The sequence below is a fragment of the Girardinichthys multiradiatus genome, chromosome 22 (assembly GCF_021462225.1).
Source record: "Girardinichthys multiradiatus isolate DD_20200921_A chromosome 22, DD_fGirMul_XY1, whole genome shotgun sequence".
In the NCBI taxonomy this organism is placed as follows: Eukaryota; Metazoa; Chordata; class Actinopteri; order Cyprinodontiformes; family Goodeidae; genus Girardinichthys; species Girardinichthys multiradiatus.
The window spans coordinates 21,440,577-21,460,210 of record NC_061814.1 but is presented as its reverse complement, the minus strand read 5'-3'; the positions used below and the strand labels follow the sequence as shown (position 1 = coordinate 21,460,210).

Below are 19,634 nucleotides of genomic sequence, written 5' to 3'. Positions count from 1 at the left end.
TGCTTAAATTTTTGCTATTACTATTATGTATTGTTTTTAATGTGATTCTCGCAAATCACCTTGTGAATGAATGGTACTATACAAATAAACATGCATTGCCTTACCACCTCAGGAAATTCTTACCTTTCAGAGTATGTGCATTAATCTGTCTATTAAATACAGTTATACAAGCTTAATCCTTACACCTAAGAACAGACATTAAAACAAACCCTCCACAAAAATAATTTTAAAGGTATTGCCCCCACTCTCTCCTTTTTTAGCTCATAGTAGAATTTTTTTAATCATGTTTATTATTTGGTTCTGAATATATTTGATTTGACGTCTACAGCTACAGTCTTGCTTCTGCTTATGATATTCATGTGAAACAGCTAATGTGCCAGGCATATTTGATATGGCTCACTGATATTATATGGCTCATAGCAAATTCCCTTTTGCTGATCATTTATAGACACAACTTACAGGAAAAAGTTGTTCACTTGCTTCACTTATGTAGGCCTTTGCTTCAGCTCCTTACTGATTAAATATGTATACAGTTATATAGGAAAATAAATTAAATTGAGATTTTTCATTTGAGTATATCACACTATAAATTTAGAAATTTGGTATACAAATGAGCTATATTGTGCATAATTCTGCAACTACTACATGATAGCACAATAAATGATCATTAGTATTTGATGAAATTACATCAACAGGCATTAGTAGTATACATAGGCCTCTTTGGTGCAATATTCTTCAAGGGGTTAAACACTTTTAAATTAAAGTGTTTCAAATCAACAGGTCTCCTCTGCACCACCTGTGACATCGCGAGCTACAGACACCATATTCATGACATTGCAGGTCCCACCAGCGTTGGTCCCTTTCATACAGTACGCCTTAACCCAACTCTGACCTTGAACACCAACCCTAACTGCAACTTGGACCATCTAACCCTAACCTTTAGCACATACTGCACGGATAAGTCACTTATGCTGCATGTTATCCTATTCACAGTCATGAACTGGAAGTTGTCTCAGATTGGTTTTCCTTTGCACATAAATGTGTAGAGTCATACAAGAAACCAAAAGGGGCATGGTCTTTTGGTTTCTTGTGAAAAGGTGACAACATAGAAAACATTTCTTTAGAGCCTAGATCACTGCAAGATACGCCAGTTCTACAGTTCTACAGTTTGACAGCTTCATGGTAAAGGTCAGAATTTTGCATCAATGCTGCAGCAAGGCCCACTTCACTTCCATCCATTTAGACCACTAACAATTTTTTGTCATTCCCAGTTGTATGGCTATTACCATGGGTGTGGCTGACATTAAATCAATGGACAGTTGAGTGTAGCTTTTCTGACACGGATCATTTAAATATGTCTTAATTCAATATTTTTGGATTGGGACATCCCTAGTTTAATGCAATAGCTTCTCAGAATATGTCCTCATTCCACACTTCCACTGCAGCGACTCTTACATCCCTCGAAAGACATTAGTCTGTTAAGTAACCACTATCACTGACTTGGCTCTCTGTTTTCCAGTTCACACGAGTTCCCCAGAAATGTACCTCTGCACATTTGTTTATTATTTCTAAATACCACTACAGGAACACTTCATACCATCAGTGGTAATTGCCCTGTTACATCAGATAGCCAAGTTGCTTTAACATTAGCTGCATGTATAGTTTCACCACCTACAGTTGGTTTTCCCTTCCATTTATTTGTGGTGACAGACAATATATTTGGATTCTTTTGACAATAGAAATGTCATTGTTTTTGTTAGCAGTCAACTCTATGAAGCAAAAAGCAACTATTTTAAGCTATTTTGTTAACAAATATAAATCACCCACTCTTAACTACACTGACTCAAGTATAAACCATCAGGGAGGAATTCATTGAATTAATACTTGAAATCTATTGACCTCGTTATTGATTTGATTGATGGTTTTCCATAGTGTGGCTAAAAGAGAAGAACTTCATTGGTTTATTTGATCTCCAAGAACCTTTGAAGTTAATTCAGGAGGGATAAATTGGTGCCTTGTGTCTGAGACTAAGTGTTTTTAACCTGTCTTTTTTTTGTCTATGGTCTCTCCTTTAGGTCTACCTTATCAACGTCACTTACTCAGACTCCAGTTCCCATGTCATCTACCGAAGATATAGCAAATTTTTTGACCTGCAGGTAAGTCACACTATCAACAAAAATATTTTACAGCTTTAATTCAGAGTTGTATGGAAAGTTGCTCAGAAAGTCATAAAGCTTGATATTTTCTGTTTAGGGTCACCTCATCATAGTGCCGCTAATTATACTCATTGAAGTCAGAGTGACCTTTAGGCCTATTCTTTCTGCTCAGCTGGTGCAGATGCTTTGTGAAAGGCCTCTTTTAGGACGACTGCTTAGAAGCACGGAAAGAGGGGAAATCCAGTCAGCAGATGCAGGAAAAAACATGACCTCAGTCAGAATGCATAATGCAACAAAGTCTCCAAACTACTCCATCTGAAGCCCTCCAGGGAAACATCAGAAATTCTTAGGGGCTCAGCTTACTATTGTGGCACAATGGTAAGAGTAGTAATCTTTCAGTTTGAAAATTGTGAACTGGATGCCAGCTTCCTCCTGCCACATGTCAATGTGCGCTGAACACGACACTTAACCCCATGTTGCCTACCAATCTGCTTTTCGTTGTATGAATGTGTGCATGTTTGTGAGCGTACCTGCGTGAATGTAGCTCTAGTGTAAAGTGCTTTGAGTGGTCGGTATGACTGGAAAAGTGCTATATAAGTTCAGTCTATTTAACATTTAATTGATGAAACTTGTTTGTTACAAGGACAGCATGTCTAAACTTCAGTGGAGCATACACAACTATATGAGAAATTTAAATCTGGAAGAGCACAAGCTTGAGCAGGAGCTTTCCTCCTAAGAATACCTTGTCTCTGGCTTCTGTCTGATAAAAAGTTATTCCAGACTCCATTGTACAGCACTAGGACCCTGATTGGCTCCTTGCAGGAAACCTTTTATTCTCTGGTCTCTTAGTAGTAGACTGGAAAATTCAGCCTTGCTTTGTGTGAATGCATCAGAGCGCTTCTACTGCCTACTACTATGTACACATTAATCTTATCTATGATTAACTATTGTAGAAATGTGTTTGTCTGGCAGTGGAAATGCCTGAAGAGCAACAAATGAGCAGCTGAGGTGGTTGCATGAAATGGTTTCTGTTTTGTTCCTAAATAAACAATGTTATACATGTTTGTACAGTGTAGCAAATGGGGGGAAATGTTTGTACTAGATGATTTTTTTTTATTCAGTTCATAAAGGTCATGTTCCTTATGTACATGCACGAGTAAAGTCCCTCTCACATTATCTTTATGTGCTTTTCTGTCTGATTTGGTCCTATAGACAGTTTCCTAAAACTGAATTTTTTGTTTAAAAACTAAATTGTTTATGAAAAAAATACCTTTATTTCTACAAAACTACAGTGCACTTTGAACAACACTGCAACAACATTGTCGGTTTTTAGGAAGAAATCAAGAAGAAACAAAGGTACAGGAAAGGTCATGGGTTTGGTTCATGAATAGTTTCAATGTTTAGGATTTAAACATACAATTTTCTATGTAGATACAGTCAAGTGAAGGAGAATTTTGTAATGGCTCTTAGGTCAGACATAAGAAAAAAGGAATAAACCTCATGATTCAATAGCTTGTAGGCCTGACTGTTAAAGGCAAAACATAGTCGCGTGTACTTGACTCCGCGGACTGTGCGTATGCTTAAATACTGAACTGCTGGTGGAAAAAAAACATTGAACTGTTTTAGTTGTGACACACTGCTCCGAGCAGCCGGTTGCGAGTGCGTACAGCGTCACGGCCACTCTCTGCCTTACCAAGACAAGTCTATTCCTCTTCTTCATCCTTGGTGTGGTTTAATGGCCTTTGATATCACCTTTTTTCCTTTTTGTTTTTTTTCCAAAGCTACACGGTGAATTAGTTCTGCTTCCCTGTCCAATGACACCATGGCAGAAAGTGTGGGAAATGTTACCAGAATTTGTCACCAGAAATATAGGGAATTGGTTCGTCGACTGAAGCCTCGGACACTACGCATGTCTATGTTCTGCCCTTTAAGGAATTCTGACTCACTCTTCTTTACAGTGTTGGTTCAGTCAATACAGATTGAGAGCATATGTTTATGTATGGCTATCTTTAGACCCCACCACTGTATTTCAGGGCTGAATTTTGATTGGGCTGCTGCAAAACCATGTTCTTCTCAGATAGATAACAATATATGAGATTGTGGGTTTAATTGAGGTTTAACATGTGTAAAAATGGTGAAATAAAAAAAAAATGAGTCGTTGATATGGAGAGTTGTTAATCTTTGACTCAGTGACTGCATAGTGTGCAGGTTCTCTGGCTTCACAATGTGTCAAAATTATAATATCTTCACCTCTGTGCTTGACAGTTGGTATACAGTATTTGGGCTTATTTTGTGTTTGTCAAACATGTTGCTGTGCATTAGGTTTGGTTTCTACTCTGCTTTGGTCCTATCTAGCCAACGTAGATTGTTCCAAAAGTCTTCTTGTGGTTTACAGCTGCAACAAACCTGCTGCCATATTGTTTTTTGACAAAGGAGGCTTTTCTCTTAACCCTTAACCTTTCCAAGCAAGTCGTGCTTATTCAGTCTTCTCTAATTTCTCTTTCATGAACTTTAGCATTCGGCGCACTTCGGTGAACACACTTATAATATTTTTCTTGAAAGTTTCTATGGATTTTGAGTTTACTGACAGCAGGATCACAGAACAGGTTATCTCTATTCAGCAGCATGAAGAATCAGTCAGCACCAGGGATCTGCTTTAACTCTCACTGACAACAGGCAGAGTTTCTGTTTCTATTTTAAAGATGATGGGTTCCTTGTATTGTACAATGGATGTCAAAAATGCACTTACTGCTAATATCTCAGACATCCCTATCTGACTCAGCATAATTCATCATGGCATTATGGCTCATGTAACAAGTTACCAGGATGCCATTTTCTTTTTACTGTAGCTTTGTGTCTTTTGCTGATAGTCTTTTCTGGTGACCTAATACACAAAGTTAAGTTGGCTGTTTTAAATGTTAACAGGGACGGATTTTGTCTTGTCCAGACATTTATTATTTAGCATTATTGCGCAGAATTTCACAAAGGAGATGTTTTATGACTCGGTACATGGTGACATGAGCAGGTCTGCACTGGTCAGTGCGTCAAGCTTAAGGGGTCTCACCCTGACTATGCTCACCCGTCCCCCGCAGTGGACACAGGACATTGGTCACAGCATTCTGTGGGGGGAATGCGGAGGGCGCAAGTTGGCCTGGTTTCTTTTTGGACAGAGACCTCTTCTAAAAAACCTTTAGTCGTCATTATTTTTGGAAGGTATAACTGGTGCAGGATCAGCTTTACTCTGTCTGCGATGTGATTTTTCTGACCCACATTCTACTTACAAGTTTACAAAGGTCATTTTCATCAAGCAAGCCAAGGCAAGTTTATTTGTAGTGCACCTTTCTAACACAAGAAAATGGATAGTGCTCCATAGAAAAAAAGTACTCTCAAGATTGGAAAAACATCAAAATGATTACAGTAAAATGTTGGCTTTACATAAAAGGAAAAAAACAGAAAGAAGTCATAAATAGCAAATTTAAATCAAATAAATGGGTAAGGATAACCCCCCCACCCCAAAAAAAAAAAAAAAAAAACAACAACATTCTCTTTATGTAAGAGCTTGTGCATTTACTGGCAACAACACTGTTGCTTGTAACCAGGAAGTCGACAGCAGCATTTTAGATTAGCTACGACAGCCAATTGATTTAAATTTTTTAACAAAGATCGGTAAAGGCACCATTACAATAATCTAACCAACTGACAATGAAAGCATTTACCAGTTTTTGTATGTGCTGTTTTGACAGGAAATCATTCATCATGGAATTGTGTGTATATTTATATATTGATATATATCTATATATATCTATATATGTATAAACCTCATGCATCAGTGTATTTTGCCTTCACCCTCAAAGGCAGGAAATGTTTGAGTTAAAAGTTTTGCAACCTGCTCTCTTTTTTGTATCTTTGCACTAGAATTCATTTTCTCAGTCTGACACTGGATTTAATGTAGTGAAAGCAATTGCTTACTGTTGCTTCAAGGTGTCAGTCTTAGTGAGGTTGTTGTGGGACCAAAGTGCAGGAAAGAGCGAGGGAGCAGCATGGTGAGTAGATAAATGTATTTAATGAGGGAACAGGTAGGACAGGAAAAATCACAGGTACGTCAAATGACATGGATTGGCAAGTGGCAAAGTAGATTCCAGGATAGATTTTGGGAGGAACCAGTTGAGAAATATGAGAAAGAATGAGTATATGTACTGAAGGAGGGTGGATAATGGACAAATGAACACAGAGACTTAATCAGAAGGGAATCGGGATCAGCTGGTCGGAGAGAACCGAGGGGGAGTGACTAAGTAATATTGATGAGCAGGGAGTGCAGGGAGGTAACAGAAAACATCTAAGTGAACTGAAAAAAGTAACCGATGAGACTGCCAAAAGAACCTAAACAGGGAGGAACCCGATCTATAAGGTAATACAAACCAAAACATAAAACATAGGAATCTAGGGAAGTAATAAAAACCTAAACACCAGAATAAATCTAATAAACCTGAATGAACTGAAATGAAGCAAGAACATGGCAGTGCAGAGAAAGTAAACAAAACACTAACTCAAAATCCAAAAACACAGGTATATTATGACACGCGGTCCTTGATAACTCTAATATAGTATGCAGTGTCTCTGTAAATACTCGTGCATTTGGATTATATATTAAAGAACAAGGTTGTTGTGCTAAATCCAGCTGGAAGACTGCAGAGGTAAAGCTACTGCAAGTATGAGTAAACTCTTCCGTGTTATTTTTACATTAAAAATATAATTCTCTCCAAGCAAATTTGAGAGGGTATTTGAAAAACTCTTGCAATACTGTTATGTCCTTTCACGAGTAAACAACTATCAAGTAGGTGTCAAATAACAACCCAGAGATCGAATCAGATTGTTTTCCCACTGCAACATTCCTCCTTACTCCCCCCGTCTCAGATTCCTCCCAGATCATTTTCTTTGTCTGCTGAAATTTTCTGTCTCTCTTTGTTTTAACTGCTCTCGTCCCCACAGTTTAGTATTCCTGCTTAATATGACGGCAGTTATTATTTCAGTGAGCCTGCTTTGCTTCCTTCTGTATCTGAAATTCTGTTTCTTCTCTTATCTATATATATGAAGATTTATTGAAGCCAAATAATTCTGATATACCGTTATTCTGGTTCAAAAACCTTCAACTAAATAACTACACAAATGGAATAAAAATGACTACCTAACAATAACAATAAAAGAAAAATATATGCGCATTGAGTGTCTATGAAGATCAAACCAGCAGTTTTATGGACAAAATGTGTAATTTGGGTTAAATGAAAAGAGAAGTCCTCCTGGTGCTGATGTCTCGATTGCAGCGATCAGATAGTAAAAGGGTGGGCCCTTTAGCCGTACAGCTGATTGCCCCAAATCTCAAACAAAAGAGTCATAAAACTCTGAGGTGGGAACTCAGTGGTAAAACTCCAGTAATAAAACTGGAACAAAGGAGTGGTCAGGCGAGGCCCAGACCGCAGTTTCTTTGAATGAAAAACTAAAAGCCCAACTTCCAACTCCTGGCTGATTTGGGACAAAACATGAACGATTCAGCAGTGCTTGTACACCAAATTAAAACACAGCTCAGCATAAAACACTTCAATCAGTATTGCATGCAACAAGTTGATACCTTGGATTAACTACTGGTGATCCTAAATCACCTTAACTCTGCATCATCCTGCCCAGACTTCTAAATGCACCTATCCAATTTAATATAAAAAGAACAAAATTACTTTGACGTTGATTTCTTCTCTCCACCAGTTGAGGATGGATCAGGTCTGAAGAAAAACGAGGGAGGGGGGATCACGCGTCCGTGATCAACTCAAAAAAAAAAAAAACAGTAAACTTCTTATCCATCCAGGAGGGGGAAATATGAAGAACGGTTTAGTCGACTGAATCAACAAGGAGGAAACTCATCTCCTTGGAAATAAAACCTCTGTGGGTTTTTTACCTGCAAGCTTTTGTCTCTCCAGATATGCGCCTCCGTTGCGTCGTCCCGTGAGACACGCTGGAAACGGCAGCGAAACTTTATTTTCTGTGGGTTTTACAATCCTGGGTGACGTCAGAGCTGCGATGTCTGTTGAGCTGCGCATGTTCAACTGTGCGACCAAAATGGATGATGCCAACAATACACACAGGTTTCATGACACACAGTGGCTCTTAAAAGTGTACACACCCCTGTTAAAATGCCAGAATGTTATGGATGGAAAAAATTAGACCATGATAATTAAGTTTTTCCACATATATTGTGAAATGTAACCTATATGTTTCAATTGAAAAAAAAACTCTAATTATCTGGATGCCTAGGTAAGCACACCTTTAAATAATATTACTGTTACTTTAGTTCCATCAGTTTTGAGATCCTCTTTGACATCAGCACCCCACTTAACCATATTTGACCACTCTACCTTGCACAATTTTACTCCAGATCTCTAATTTCTGTTGCCCACAACCCTCTTCAGGTGACTCCACAGATTTTGTGTCAGATTTAGTTCTGGACTCTGGCTCGGCCGTTCCATAACTTCAATTCTCATTAAGTTATTCTTTTGTTGATCTGGATGCATGCTTGTGTTCGAAGTGATGCTGACAAAGTAAATCTGCAGTTAACTGAAGGTTTTGTGCTAAAACTGGATTGTATTTGTAACTTTACATAACTTTATCAATGTTGACAAAGACCTTAGTTTCCCCTAAAAAATATAGTCCCAGAGCATGATATTGTCACCCCAAGTTTTACCATTGGTATGGTGTTAATTTGGATATTTTGTAATGTGCTGTTTTGTTTGTGGGCTGCACGGTGGTGCAGTTGGTAGCACTGTTGCCTTGCAGCAATAAGGTCCTGGGATCAATTCCTGTCCAGGGCTCTTTCTGCATGGAGTTTGCATGTTCTCCCTGTGCATTTGTGGGTTCTCACCAGGTACTCTAGCTTCCTCCCACAGTCCAAAAACATGCCTGTTAGGTTAATTGGTATCTCTAAATTGCCCTTAGGTGTATGAATAGGTATGTGCATGGTTGTTCATGTGTTGCCCTGTGATGGACTGGCGACCTGTCCAAGGTGTACCCTGCCTCTTGCCCATAGACTGCTGGAGATAGGCACCAGCTTTCCCATGACCCACTATGGAATAAGTGGTAGAAAATGACTGACTGTTTTGTTTTTGTGCCAAACTTACCTTTTGGGATTGTTCAAGTTTGGTTTCATCAGACCATAACAACATTTCCTACAAGGTTTTGGCAGACTGTAGCCAGAGAAAACATCCAAGCCTTTTCTTGTGTTGCCATCCTACTGTTTAGTCCATATAGAGTATATGGGGAATATAGGAGACTGTTGTCAAATGTAGAGTAACACAATTTCTGCCACTCCTTCCATGTTGCCTTTCTAAGCAGTTTCCTTCTCAATTATAGTCCTATTTTAGTAATTTAATTACTGTACCATAGTTACTCCAATTATTGATGACTGCCTTCACTGTGGCATAACTATAATGCTGTACAAAATTTAGCACCCTTCTCCTCAATAATACATTTGTACAATGAGATCTGTTTTATCCTATGTAATCGATCTGCAAACTATGGCTTTTGCTACAACATGCAAATTAACAAAATGTCTGGAAAATCTTATTCAGTCTGATTAAAGGTTTTAATTTTAATAAATAAGTCTAAATGCTAAAAATGAATTCAAAGGAGCTTCAACAATTTTTTTTACTGTAATAATTTATTTTTTTGCTTTAATTGTGCTGGATATATGTGATAATGAAGGTCAATAAAAACATGGTACTTTGAAAGGGGGGGGGACTTTTTTGAGAGTTCCTAAAATGAATAATAAATAAAATGAAAGTCTAGTTTTCATTTCAGTTTTTTTAGGTTTTATCATAAACATCTGTGGGCCAATGAGAATGTCAAGGCAGATCTTAAAGCTTGATTTCTTACTCTTTTCTGAGTAAGAAAGTGTCAACATAATGTGTACTTTCCTGACTTACAGAGAGTGTTTAGCTACATTAAGGTGTGAGGCTGAGTGGGCGGTTTTGCATTTAAAAAGAAAATAAAATAAAGTTGCCAATGCGCTGTTTTAGGAAGAGGTTTAAACACGTGCTGCGAAACTCTGTTATTCCCTTTGTATCATAAAGAAAAACAGGGTGTTTCTTTTCATATTTGGAAATTTTTGTCCTTCTTAGTTCTTTGGGGAAAAAGGATCCAAACTTAGTACTGTACTTGTGTGCAGGTGTGGTTAACCAAGGCTTTTCTTTATGCTGTGCCCTTTGCTTTACCCCTAAACAAAGTGATGACTGTCATTTTTTAAACAACCCACATCTTCTTAGCTGTCCACAGTTCACAGAAGGAAATACTGTGCCCTGCAAGAAATTTTGACATTTAGCAAAAGCAGTAGAATAGACCAGAGAAAAAAGAACCACAAGATGGGAAACCAAACCACATCTTTGAGGAGAAGTCCTACAAACAACTCCTACAGGCCCAGACAGGCTGGATCCAACTTTACCCGCCAAGCTGAATTCTGTTTGTCCACCTGGTTGGAGCTCAGTGTGCTTTAATTTGACACTCACACTCTTTGCTGTTAGACAGCCCATCTGGAACAAGCCAACGTAAAGAGCTCTAAGCCAGGATTACATCTGGATCTTGAGTCTGTTGTTACTGCAGACTGTTGTCATGTGTATTCATGAAATTATTACAACTTATTGCCGGAAAACTATAAACTCTTTTCTCCTATTAAATATCACACATTTTGCCATGCCTGTTGTCTCCTGCATTCAACAGAACATGCTCATCCATCCCACAAAGTTTGCAGCACACATATTTATACTAGTACAACACTAGTTTTTTAGTGTTATTATTTTAATGTTTTATAATCCAAGTGTGCTTGAGGTTAAGGGTACAAACTGATGGCTGGACATTCTCCTTCAGGATTACCTGGTAGAAAACAAAATTCATTTGTTCATAAATTTACGGCATCTTGTCAAGAATCTGATGCAGCCTCAGACCATCACACTACCACTGCCATGTTTGACTGTTAATATGAAGGCCTTTCTGGAAATGGTGTGTTAGTCTTATCCCAGACGTAATAAAACACACACATTCCTAAAAGGTCCGCTTGTATCTTATCAGTCCACAAAATATTTTTCCAAATGTCTTATCATCAATATGTTTTTGACAAATATGAAATGGCCCTTTATGTTCCTTTTGGTCAGCAGTGCTTTTTGCCTTTGAAATCCCCCATGGATCCCTCTTTCTTATTGCTAAATCATGAACACTGACCTTAACAGAGGCAAATGATTTCTGCAGTGCTTTAGATCTGTTGTGGGTTGTTTTGTGACCTCCTGTATGAGTTTGTGATAAACTCTTGGAGTAATTGTGGTCCTGAGCCGCCATTATTTGAAAACTGCATTTTGAATAATTTTGATAAAGACATTACTATCAATATTGTTATAGAGCAGAAGCTGCTTGACTAGCAATGGGGGGTAGACTGAGCTGATGAACTGAGGACACATGGAATGTGGTCTGCTCGGAAACACAAGTCAGGCAGCAGATGTTTGCCAGGCAGGGCTTAAATCTTCAAGGTTTTTTCCCTGGTAAGTTTGAGGAAACTAACCTTACCTCTCTTCAAACACCGTGACAACAAAGGGACGTGGAAATGGTTTAATTCCCCTTTTTAGCTATTAACAATCTGGTTGCTAAGTAAAGACATTTTTATTTTTTTTTTGCATATAAAACATTTTGGTAACGGGGCTGCACGGTGGCGCAGTTGGTAGCACTGTTGCCTTGCAGCAAGAAGGTCCTGGGTTCAATTCCTGGCCAGGGGTCTTTCTGCATGGAGTTTGCATGTTCCCCCCATGCATGTGTGGGTTCTCACCGGGTACTCCAGCTTCCTCCCACAGTCCAAAGACATGCCTGTTAGGTTAAGTGGTCAATCTAAATTGCCCCTTAGGTGTATGAATGAGTGTGTGCATGGTTGTTTGTGTGTTGCCCTGCAATGGACTGGCAACCTGTCCAAGGTGTACCCTGCCTCTCGCCCATAGACTGCTGGAGATAAGCACCAGCTTCCCCATGGCCCACTTTGGAAGAAGCAGTAGAAAATGACTGACTGACATTTTGGTAACACTGTCTTCATTTTACATTTGCAGATGCGAATCCTTGACAAATTCCCGATTGAGGGAGGACAGAAGGATCCCATGAAGAGAATCATTCCTTTTTTACCAGGTGATAAATGCTGCACTGAACCCCTCTACAAGTGTATGTCAATAAATTAAAATATAATTGAAAAGGTAATTTATTTAATTAATTTAGTTCAAAAAGTGAGACACATAAATAGTTATTTTACTTATTTTACTTACTAAGAGCAATATATTTCAAGTATTTATTTGTCATGATTATGGCTTCTATTAAATAATGACAAAAATCTGTCTTGCAAAACATGAATATAGCACATGACTAATTTAAAAAAACAACATATTTTATAAAGAGTTGGTATATTATGATCCACACAATCATGGGGAAGACTGCAGACCTGATAATTAGAGTGCCTTGCAAAAGTATTCACCCTGCTTGGCCTCTTACCTATATTGTTTCATTCCAACCTGAAATGTAAGTTTTTTAATCTTATTTTATGTGATGGATCCGCAAGAAATTTTTTCAGTTGGTGAAGTAAAGTGAGAAAAATAAAAAAAAAAGCATAAAAAAAAGAAAAAGCTGAAAATTGACATGTAAATACTGTATACATCCACCTCTTTTAGTATGAAGCCCCTAAAAAGTTCTGGTGCAACCAGTTACCTTCAAAGTCACATAATTAGTAAAATGAAGTTCACACGATCTTTCAGTATAAGCAAACCTTTTTCTGAAAGTCTCCAGAGGCTGCAACACCAAGAGGCATCATACCATGAAGGCCAAGGAGGTCTCCAAACAAGTCAGGGACAAAAATACTTTGATGTTCCCTCAGAGCACTATCGAATCCATCATCTTCAATTGGAAAGCATACCACAACAAACCTGCTAAGAGAGGGCCGCCCACCAAAACTCACAGGGAGGGCATTAATCAGAGAGGCAGCATAGACACCAAAAGTAACACTAAAGGAGCTGCAGTGTTCCACAGTAGAGACTGGAGTCCATAGGACCACAATAAGTCATACACTCCATAGAGCTGTTTTTTTTTTTTCATCAACCTCATAGAGACTCTAAGCGACTTGCAGCAGCAAAAGGTGGCTCTACAAAGTACTGATCTTACGGGGAGGGTGAACAGTTATGCATGCTGAAATTTTCAAATTATAAAAAGATGCACAAGCAAAGCCCATTAAAGAGTTTGGTACATAACACATCAGATATCTAGGACATGGGCTACAGCTGTAAAATGTCTTGTGAAACCACTCCTGAACAGGAGTCAAAATGAAAAGGCTCTTACCCTGACCAAGGAGAAAAATGACAGGACTGTTGCTCATTGGTCCATAGTCCTATTTTGAGATAAAAGTACATTTTGCATTTAATTTGCAAATCAAGGCGTCAGAGTGTGAAGGCAGAGTGAATAGGTCAAAAAATCCATGCTACTTGAGGTCCAGTGTAAAGTTTTACCAGTCAGTAAAGATTTTGGGAACCATTTAATCTTTTGGTGGTGGTCCACTACATTTTATTAAATCCAAAGTCAGCTCAGCCATCTACTGGGAAATTTTGGAGGACTTCATGCTTTCATCTAATGACAAGCTTTATGATGATGCTAATTTCATTTTCCAGTAGGACATGCTACCTGCCCAGACTAAGAAAAAAAAAAATTCCTTCTTTAATCACCGAGGTATCACTGTGCCTGATTGGCCAGCAAAATCACCTGACCTAAATGCCATACAGCATCTATGGGATATTGTCAAAAAGAAGATAAGAAACACTAAAGTAAACAATGCAGATCAGCCGAAGGCAGCTAGTAAAGAAAACTGGGCTGCCTTAACACCTTAGCCGAGTCACAAACTAATCAAGTCCATGCCACACTGCATTGATAGAATAATTCACTCAAAAGGAGCCAAGCGTAGAGTGCATATACTGTAAAGTACATGGACATACGTTTCAGTAAGCTGACCTTTCTGTTTTATAAATAATTTTATTTAATGGTTTTATGTAATATAGTAATTTTACGATCACATTGATTATGGGTTTTTATAAACTGTAAGGTATAACCACCAAAATTAACATAAATATTTCACTAGAAATACACTGTGAATTTAAGTGATATCCCATTCTTAATCCATAAGGTTTAATATGATGTCGGCCCCACCTTTGCAGCTATAACAGCTTCAACTCTTCTGGGAAGGCTTTCCACAAGGTTTAGCAGTGTGGTCATGGGAATTTTTGACTATTCATCCAGAAGCTCATTCCAAAGGTGTTCTGTCAGGTTGAGGTCAGGGCTCTGTGTAGGTCAGTCAAGCTCATGAACACCAAACTTTCTTATCAATGTCTTTAAGGACCTTGCTTTGTGCACTGGTGTACTATCATGTATGAAGAGGAAGAGGCCGTCTCCAGACTGTTTCCACAAAGTTGGCAGCATGAAATTGTCCACAATCTATTGGTATGCTGAAACAGTCAGAGCTCCTTTCATTTGAACTGAGGTGCCAAGCCCAGCTCCCGAAAAACAACACCACAGCATAATCTCCCCCCAACCAAACTTTACACTTGTCACATTACAGTCAGACAAGTATCATTCTCCTGGCAAAATGCCACACCCAGACTCATCCATCAAATTGCCAGATGAAGATGCACTAGTGTCCAGTGGCGCCGTGCTTTGCACCACTGCTTTCTATGCCTTACTTTGCACTTAGTGATGTATGGATTGGATGCAGCTGCATAAAGGTCTTGACGAACTGTTCTTCAGCTTATCTGAAGGCCACATGAAGTTTGGAGGTCTGTAGCAATTGACTGCAGAGAGTCGGCGATCTCTGCACACCATGCACATCCGCTGCCCCCGCTATTTCAGTACGTAGCCTACCACTTTGTGGCGAAGTGACTGTCAATCCTAATGGCTTCCACTTTCTTATAATACTGCTTACAGCTGACTGTGAAATATTTAGGAGCGAGGAAATTTCACGACTGGACTTGTTGCACAGGTGGCAACCTATCAGTACCACGCCGGAATACAATGAGCTCCTGAGAGCGACCTTTTCCTTCACAAATATTTGTAGAAACAGTCTGCATGTCTAGGTGCTTGAATGTATACACCTGTGGCCATGGAAGTTATTGGAACATCTGACTTCAATTATTTGGATGAATGAGCGAATACTTTTGGCAATATACTGTATATCACTCTATGTAGAATGAGTCTATATATGTATTAGTTCACTTTTTAAATCAAATGATTGAAATAAAGACATTTTTCAATGATATTCTATTTTATTGAAATCCACCCACTGTTCCACTGTCACTTTTAACCATCTATTTGACTGTTTCCATTTAGAGCTGCTGTTTGTTGGACCTTCTCCGCTCTCCATAGCTGTGTCCACCACACTTAATTATTTTATCCATGTTGCAGCCACGCCAAATCAATTTGAGGCCGGCCATTTCAGTAGGAGGTTAGCAGAGAGGGATTTGTCTAATCTGATAAAGTTGTTGTGGGCCAGAGCGGAGGAGAGTAGTGAAGAGATCCTTTGTTAGATGTGTCTCGCAGCTCAAGTATGGTCTGTGTTGTTTTGGTCGCTCTGGCTGAACAACATGGGTTGTGTTTCTTTTCTGCAAGGGAATTGTTTAGTGGGATGTATCTTTTATCCTAATTAAACAGCTTTCTGGTGATAATAAATGTACATTTCCTAGTGCAAAAATCATGTTCATTTGTGTTTGAATTTAACAGTTTTTGTTCTGTTTTTTTCAGGCAAAGTCTTGTTTCGCCGTAGTCACATTAGAGATGTAGCTGTCAAAAGACTGAAGCATCTGGATAATTACTGCAAAGTAAGAATCTTATAACACATTGTTTATTTAATTTGTTTAACTGTAAACACAGCCCTCAGACCTTCTTGTTTAGAAGATCCATAAAACTGTTGCCAAGGTATCTCTAAGGCAGGCCTTAGTTTCCTCTTTATATCCCCCACCACCAGCCTCAATGGGAAACCAGTTTTTCTATCTGCAGCTGACATGTCCTGCCAGTAATGTAAACACATTTCCTGTGAAAGATAAACTGCACTATACAGGGAATTAGAAAGAATGAATCAGCAGTTGTGGAGTGCAGTACAGTAATGTGCTTAAACCTGTTCCTGTTTTAGCTGGTACCTGAAAGGAATGTAGGGCAGGATGGCGATCAAATGCGACAGCTTCTATGATTTCAGAAGAACTTTTTTTAGATGCTTTGGAATAACAAATAATGTTTTAATCTCAGTCAAAGATGACTTTTTCCAACACAACCTCAATGTGTTTTTACCTTGGGGCCCACGCAGTTTTCTTCATTTCATATCAGCAGTTTTTCTCATTTTTCTCAACTCACAGATATTAGTTTACTTCAGTTTCCGTTAAACAGGTTTAACTGTTTAAATATGTGTGTGATCTTTGCCAACAGGCTCTGATGAAACTCCCTGCTTCCATTTCGGAAAGTGAGGAAGTCCTCAAGTTTTTTGAAACCAGATCAGATGACTTTAACCCTCCCGCAGAGTGAGTAACTAGAAGTACATAACAAAAATGATGAGCAGTTATGAGGCATAACCTCTACCTTTTGCATATTGCTGAGCAGTGCATTGCAAAAATTTGTATTCTCCTTTTTCACCTTTTGGTACATTACTAGCACAAACTGCGCTGCATTTTCAGTTAGATTTCACAACACAGGTCAACATAAAATACTGTATACCTTAAGTAGAAAGGAAAATGATGGATGGTTTTTTACAAATAAAAATCCGTAAAGTGTTGTGTGGATATGTATTTAGACCCTTTTACTCTGATACCCCTTAATAAAATCCAGTCCAGCCAACTGCCTTCAGAAGTCACCTTATTTATATCTTATCTATAGTAGAGTCCAGCTGTGTGAAATTTAATCTGAGTAAAAAATCAGCTGTTCTGTGAAGGCTTGAGAGGTTGTTTAGAGAACACTGATTAACAACCAGCATCTTGAAGAACAAGGGGCACAGCAGACAGGACAAGAAAGAAGTTTAAAGCAAGGTTGTATTTTAAAATAATATCCCAGGTTTTAAACATCTTAACCAGCAATATTCAGTCCATCATCCAAGAATAGAAAGAGTAAGACCAGCTGCAAACTTACAAAGACATGGAATTCACCTATACTGACAGGACAGGCAAGGACAGGTTTATTTAAAGAAGCAGCTAAGACATCCGTAGTAACTCTGGTGGAGCTGCAGAGATCCACAGCTCCAGTGGGGGAATTCGTGTACAACCATGTATAAAACACGCTAAACATATCAGGAGATCGCTCTTGTGAGATGATACCATAACCAGACTTTTTGACCTGTATCCAAAATGTTATGTGTGTCAGGATTTGACATTTTGGACTCTGTTTGGCTTTGTGTTTTGCTTTTCAGTTGGGTATCTTTATTCTTTGGCCTCAGCAGTTTTGTTAGTTTATTTCTCCAGTCAATTTGATATTAGATTGGTTCTCTTTCCAGCTCTTCCTTATAGGTTAGCTTTAGTTATTGTTTATTTTTGGTTAGTACATATTCTGGTTCTCTCTTTCGGTTTCCTTTCCTGTAAATTCAGTCAGTGTGGTTAGGTTTGTTTACTTTTGTAATCAGGTTCTCTTTATGGGCTCTTTGTTTGTTCTTAGGTTGTTGTTGGTGTTCATATGTTCCCTCTAGTTCTATTTCATCCCTACTGACTGCCAGAGGCGGTGCTTCAAGCCCTGAATGATCATTCAGTCACATGTGACCTACATGTGACCTACCGGTGGCTCACGTGAGTCTATATAGTCACATGACACCGGGAGCCCAGTCCCTTCTTTCTTCTCGCGCGCAGGTTGATGAATGCAGGTGTTAACTTGTGTTTGTTTGTTCCTCTTGCTGCTGGGAGCCTCGTGATCGTTTGCGGTCGGAGCTGCGGATGATTCTGCTGTCCAGAGACTGGGCAAGCTGCCTTTTCTTCCAGGGTTTCTGGTAAGTTTGTTCGGCTCGCCGGTAGCGTTTTCTGCTCGTACTGAGTCTATTTACTTTCTTCGGCAGTGATTGCTGCTCGCTTTGATTTAGCTCACCAGTGGCGTTTTCTGCTCGTGCTGAGTCCGTTTAGTTTCGGCAGTAGTTTACTGCTCGCTTTTGTTTATTCATGGACAATCTTTGTTGCGCGTCCTGTTCGGCTCCCCTACAGCTGGAGGACGGTCATGACATGTGCCCTCCCTGCCTTGGTGTTGACCATCTCAGGGAGGCGCTTTCACATCACGCCTGCTCTAATTGCAGCGTTCTGCCCTGAGCGGTGCGGCTGGCCCGGCTATCCTTGGTGGAGCAGCCTGTTGACTGGACGGTCTCTGTCCAGCAGGATCCGTTGCCGCTTGGACAGGGTGCGGCCTCCACGAAACGGTCTGCTGAGGATGTACCCTTGGCCTCTGGGCGGTGAGGCCCCCCGGGACTGTCCTCTAGAGTGGGCCGACTTTCTACGGAGTTGGCCCAGATGAAGGCCCTCCTTCAGTCTTTCCGGGGGGATGGTGAACGCAGTGAGTCTTCACCTCCTGATCAGGCCGGGTCGTCGCATTGCGAGGATGATGTTATTTTGGTTGCGGCTTCGGGCACCCTCTTTCGAGAGGCCTTTCCGGAATTGGGCTCCCGGACCTCAGGTTCGGGCACTGGTGCCTCCCTGGGAGGTACGGGGGAACTGGTGTCCGCAGCTATTAAAACAGCTCTGGGCCGTTTGCAGCTGGACGTTCCCCTGGCCCAGCCTGCTCCATCTAACGCCTTCTTTAGGCGCCGTGATACCGAGGCTGCCTTTGTTGTTCCTCCCTCAGCAGAATACGTCCAGGAGCTGCATGCTTGCTGGACGGACACAAGGGCCTTTTCCCACCCGACAGCGGATGGCAGGGCCCTGGCTGCCATGCACAAGGCACCCAAGTTCGGGCTGGGCTGCATGCCCCCTGTCGAGTCTGCCATTGCCTCCCTCATCGTTCCTCCCGATGAGGCGTTGAGGACAAATGCCCGTTGTCCACGACCGCAATGCCGTGTCACGGACGATTTGCTGTGTAGAGCCTACAACTCAGGTGCCCGGATGGGCCGCATAGGGAACTCCCTCTCCCATCTGATGTTGGGCTTCTCCTCTTCGTTGGAGTCGGTTCCCTTGGACCAGTCAACTTAGGGCTTGTTGGACGCCTCTCTGCAGGCCTTCGCCCTGATGACGCATGAGCTTGGACGCACGCTATCTACATTGGTCCATGCTCGGCGCCAGGTATGGCTGGCGCAATTGCCCCTGACTGAGCCTTGCAGGAGAACGCTGAGAGCTCTTCCTGTGGTTCCGGGGGAACTCTTCGGTTCCGCCGCGCTGGAGGCCTTGGAGCGTACAGCCCAGGCCTGAAGAACACGACAGCAGCTAGTGGGTCTCCATA

The 19,634-nt window shown here is 40.2% G+C and overlaps 1 protein-coding gene across 7 annotated transcripts in view; it reads left to right on the top strand.

Moving 5' to 3' along the window:
- Positions 1–19,634, top strand: part of LOC124858981 (SH3 and PX domain-containing protein 2A-like) — a 106,146-nt gene that overhangs the window by 25,040 nt on the left and 61,472 nt on the right. For 4 of the 7 annotated variants that reach the window (XM_047351348.1, XM_047351347.1, XM_047351350.1 and 1 more), the window contains exons 2-5: positions 2,076–2,156; positions 12,278–12,353; positions 15,990–16,066; positions 16,668–16,759. In XM_047351348.1, the coding sequence (XP_047207304.1) occupies positions 2,076–2,156; positions 12,278–12,353; positions 15,990–16,066; positions 16,668–16,759 (326 nt within the window). Of the gene's footprint in view, positions 1–2,075; positions 2,157–2,516; positions 2,535–12,277; positions 12,354–15,989; positions 16,067–16,667; positions 16,760–18,092; positions 18,205–19,634 lie in introns of those variants that run through there. The other 3 variants (XM_047351351.1, XM_047351352.1, XM_047351353.1) reach the window with 3 other exon arrangements.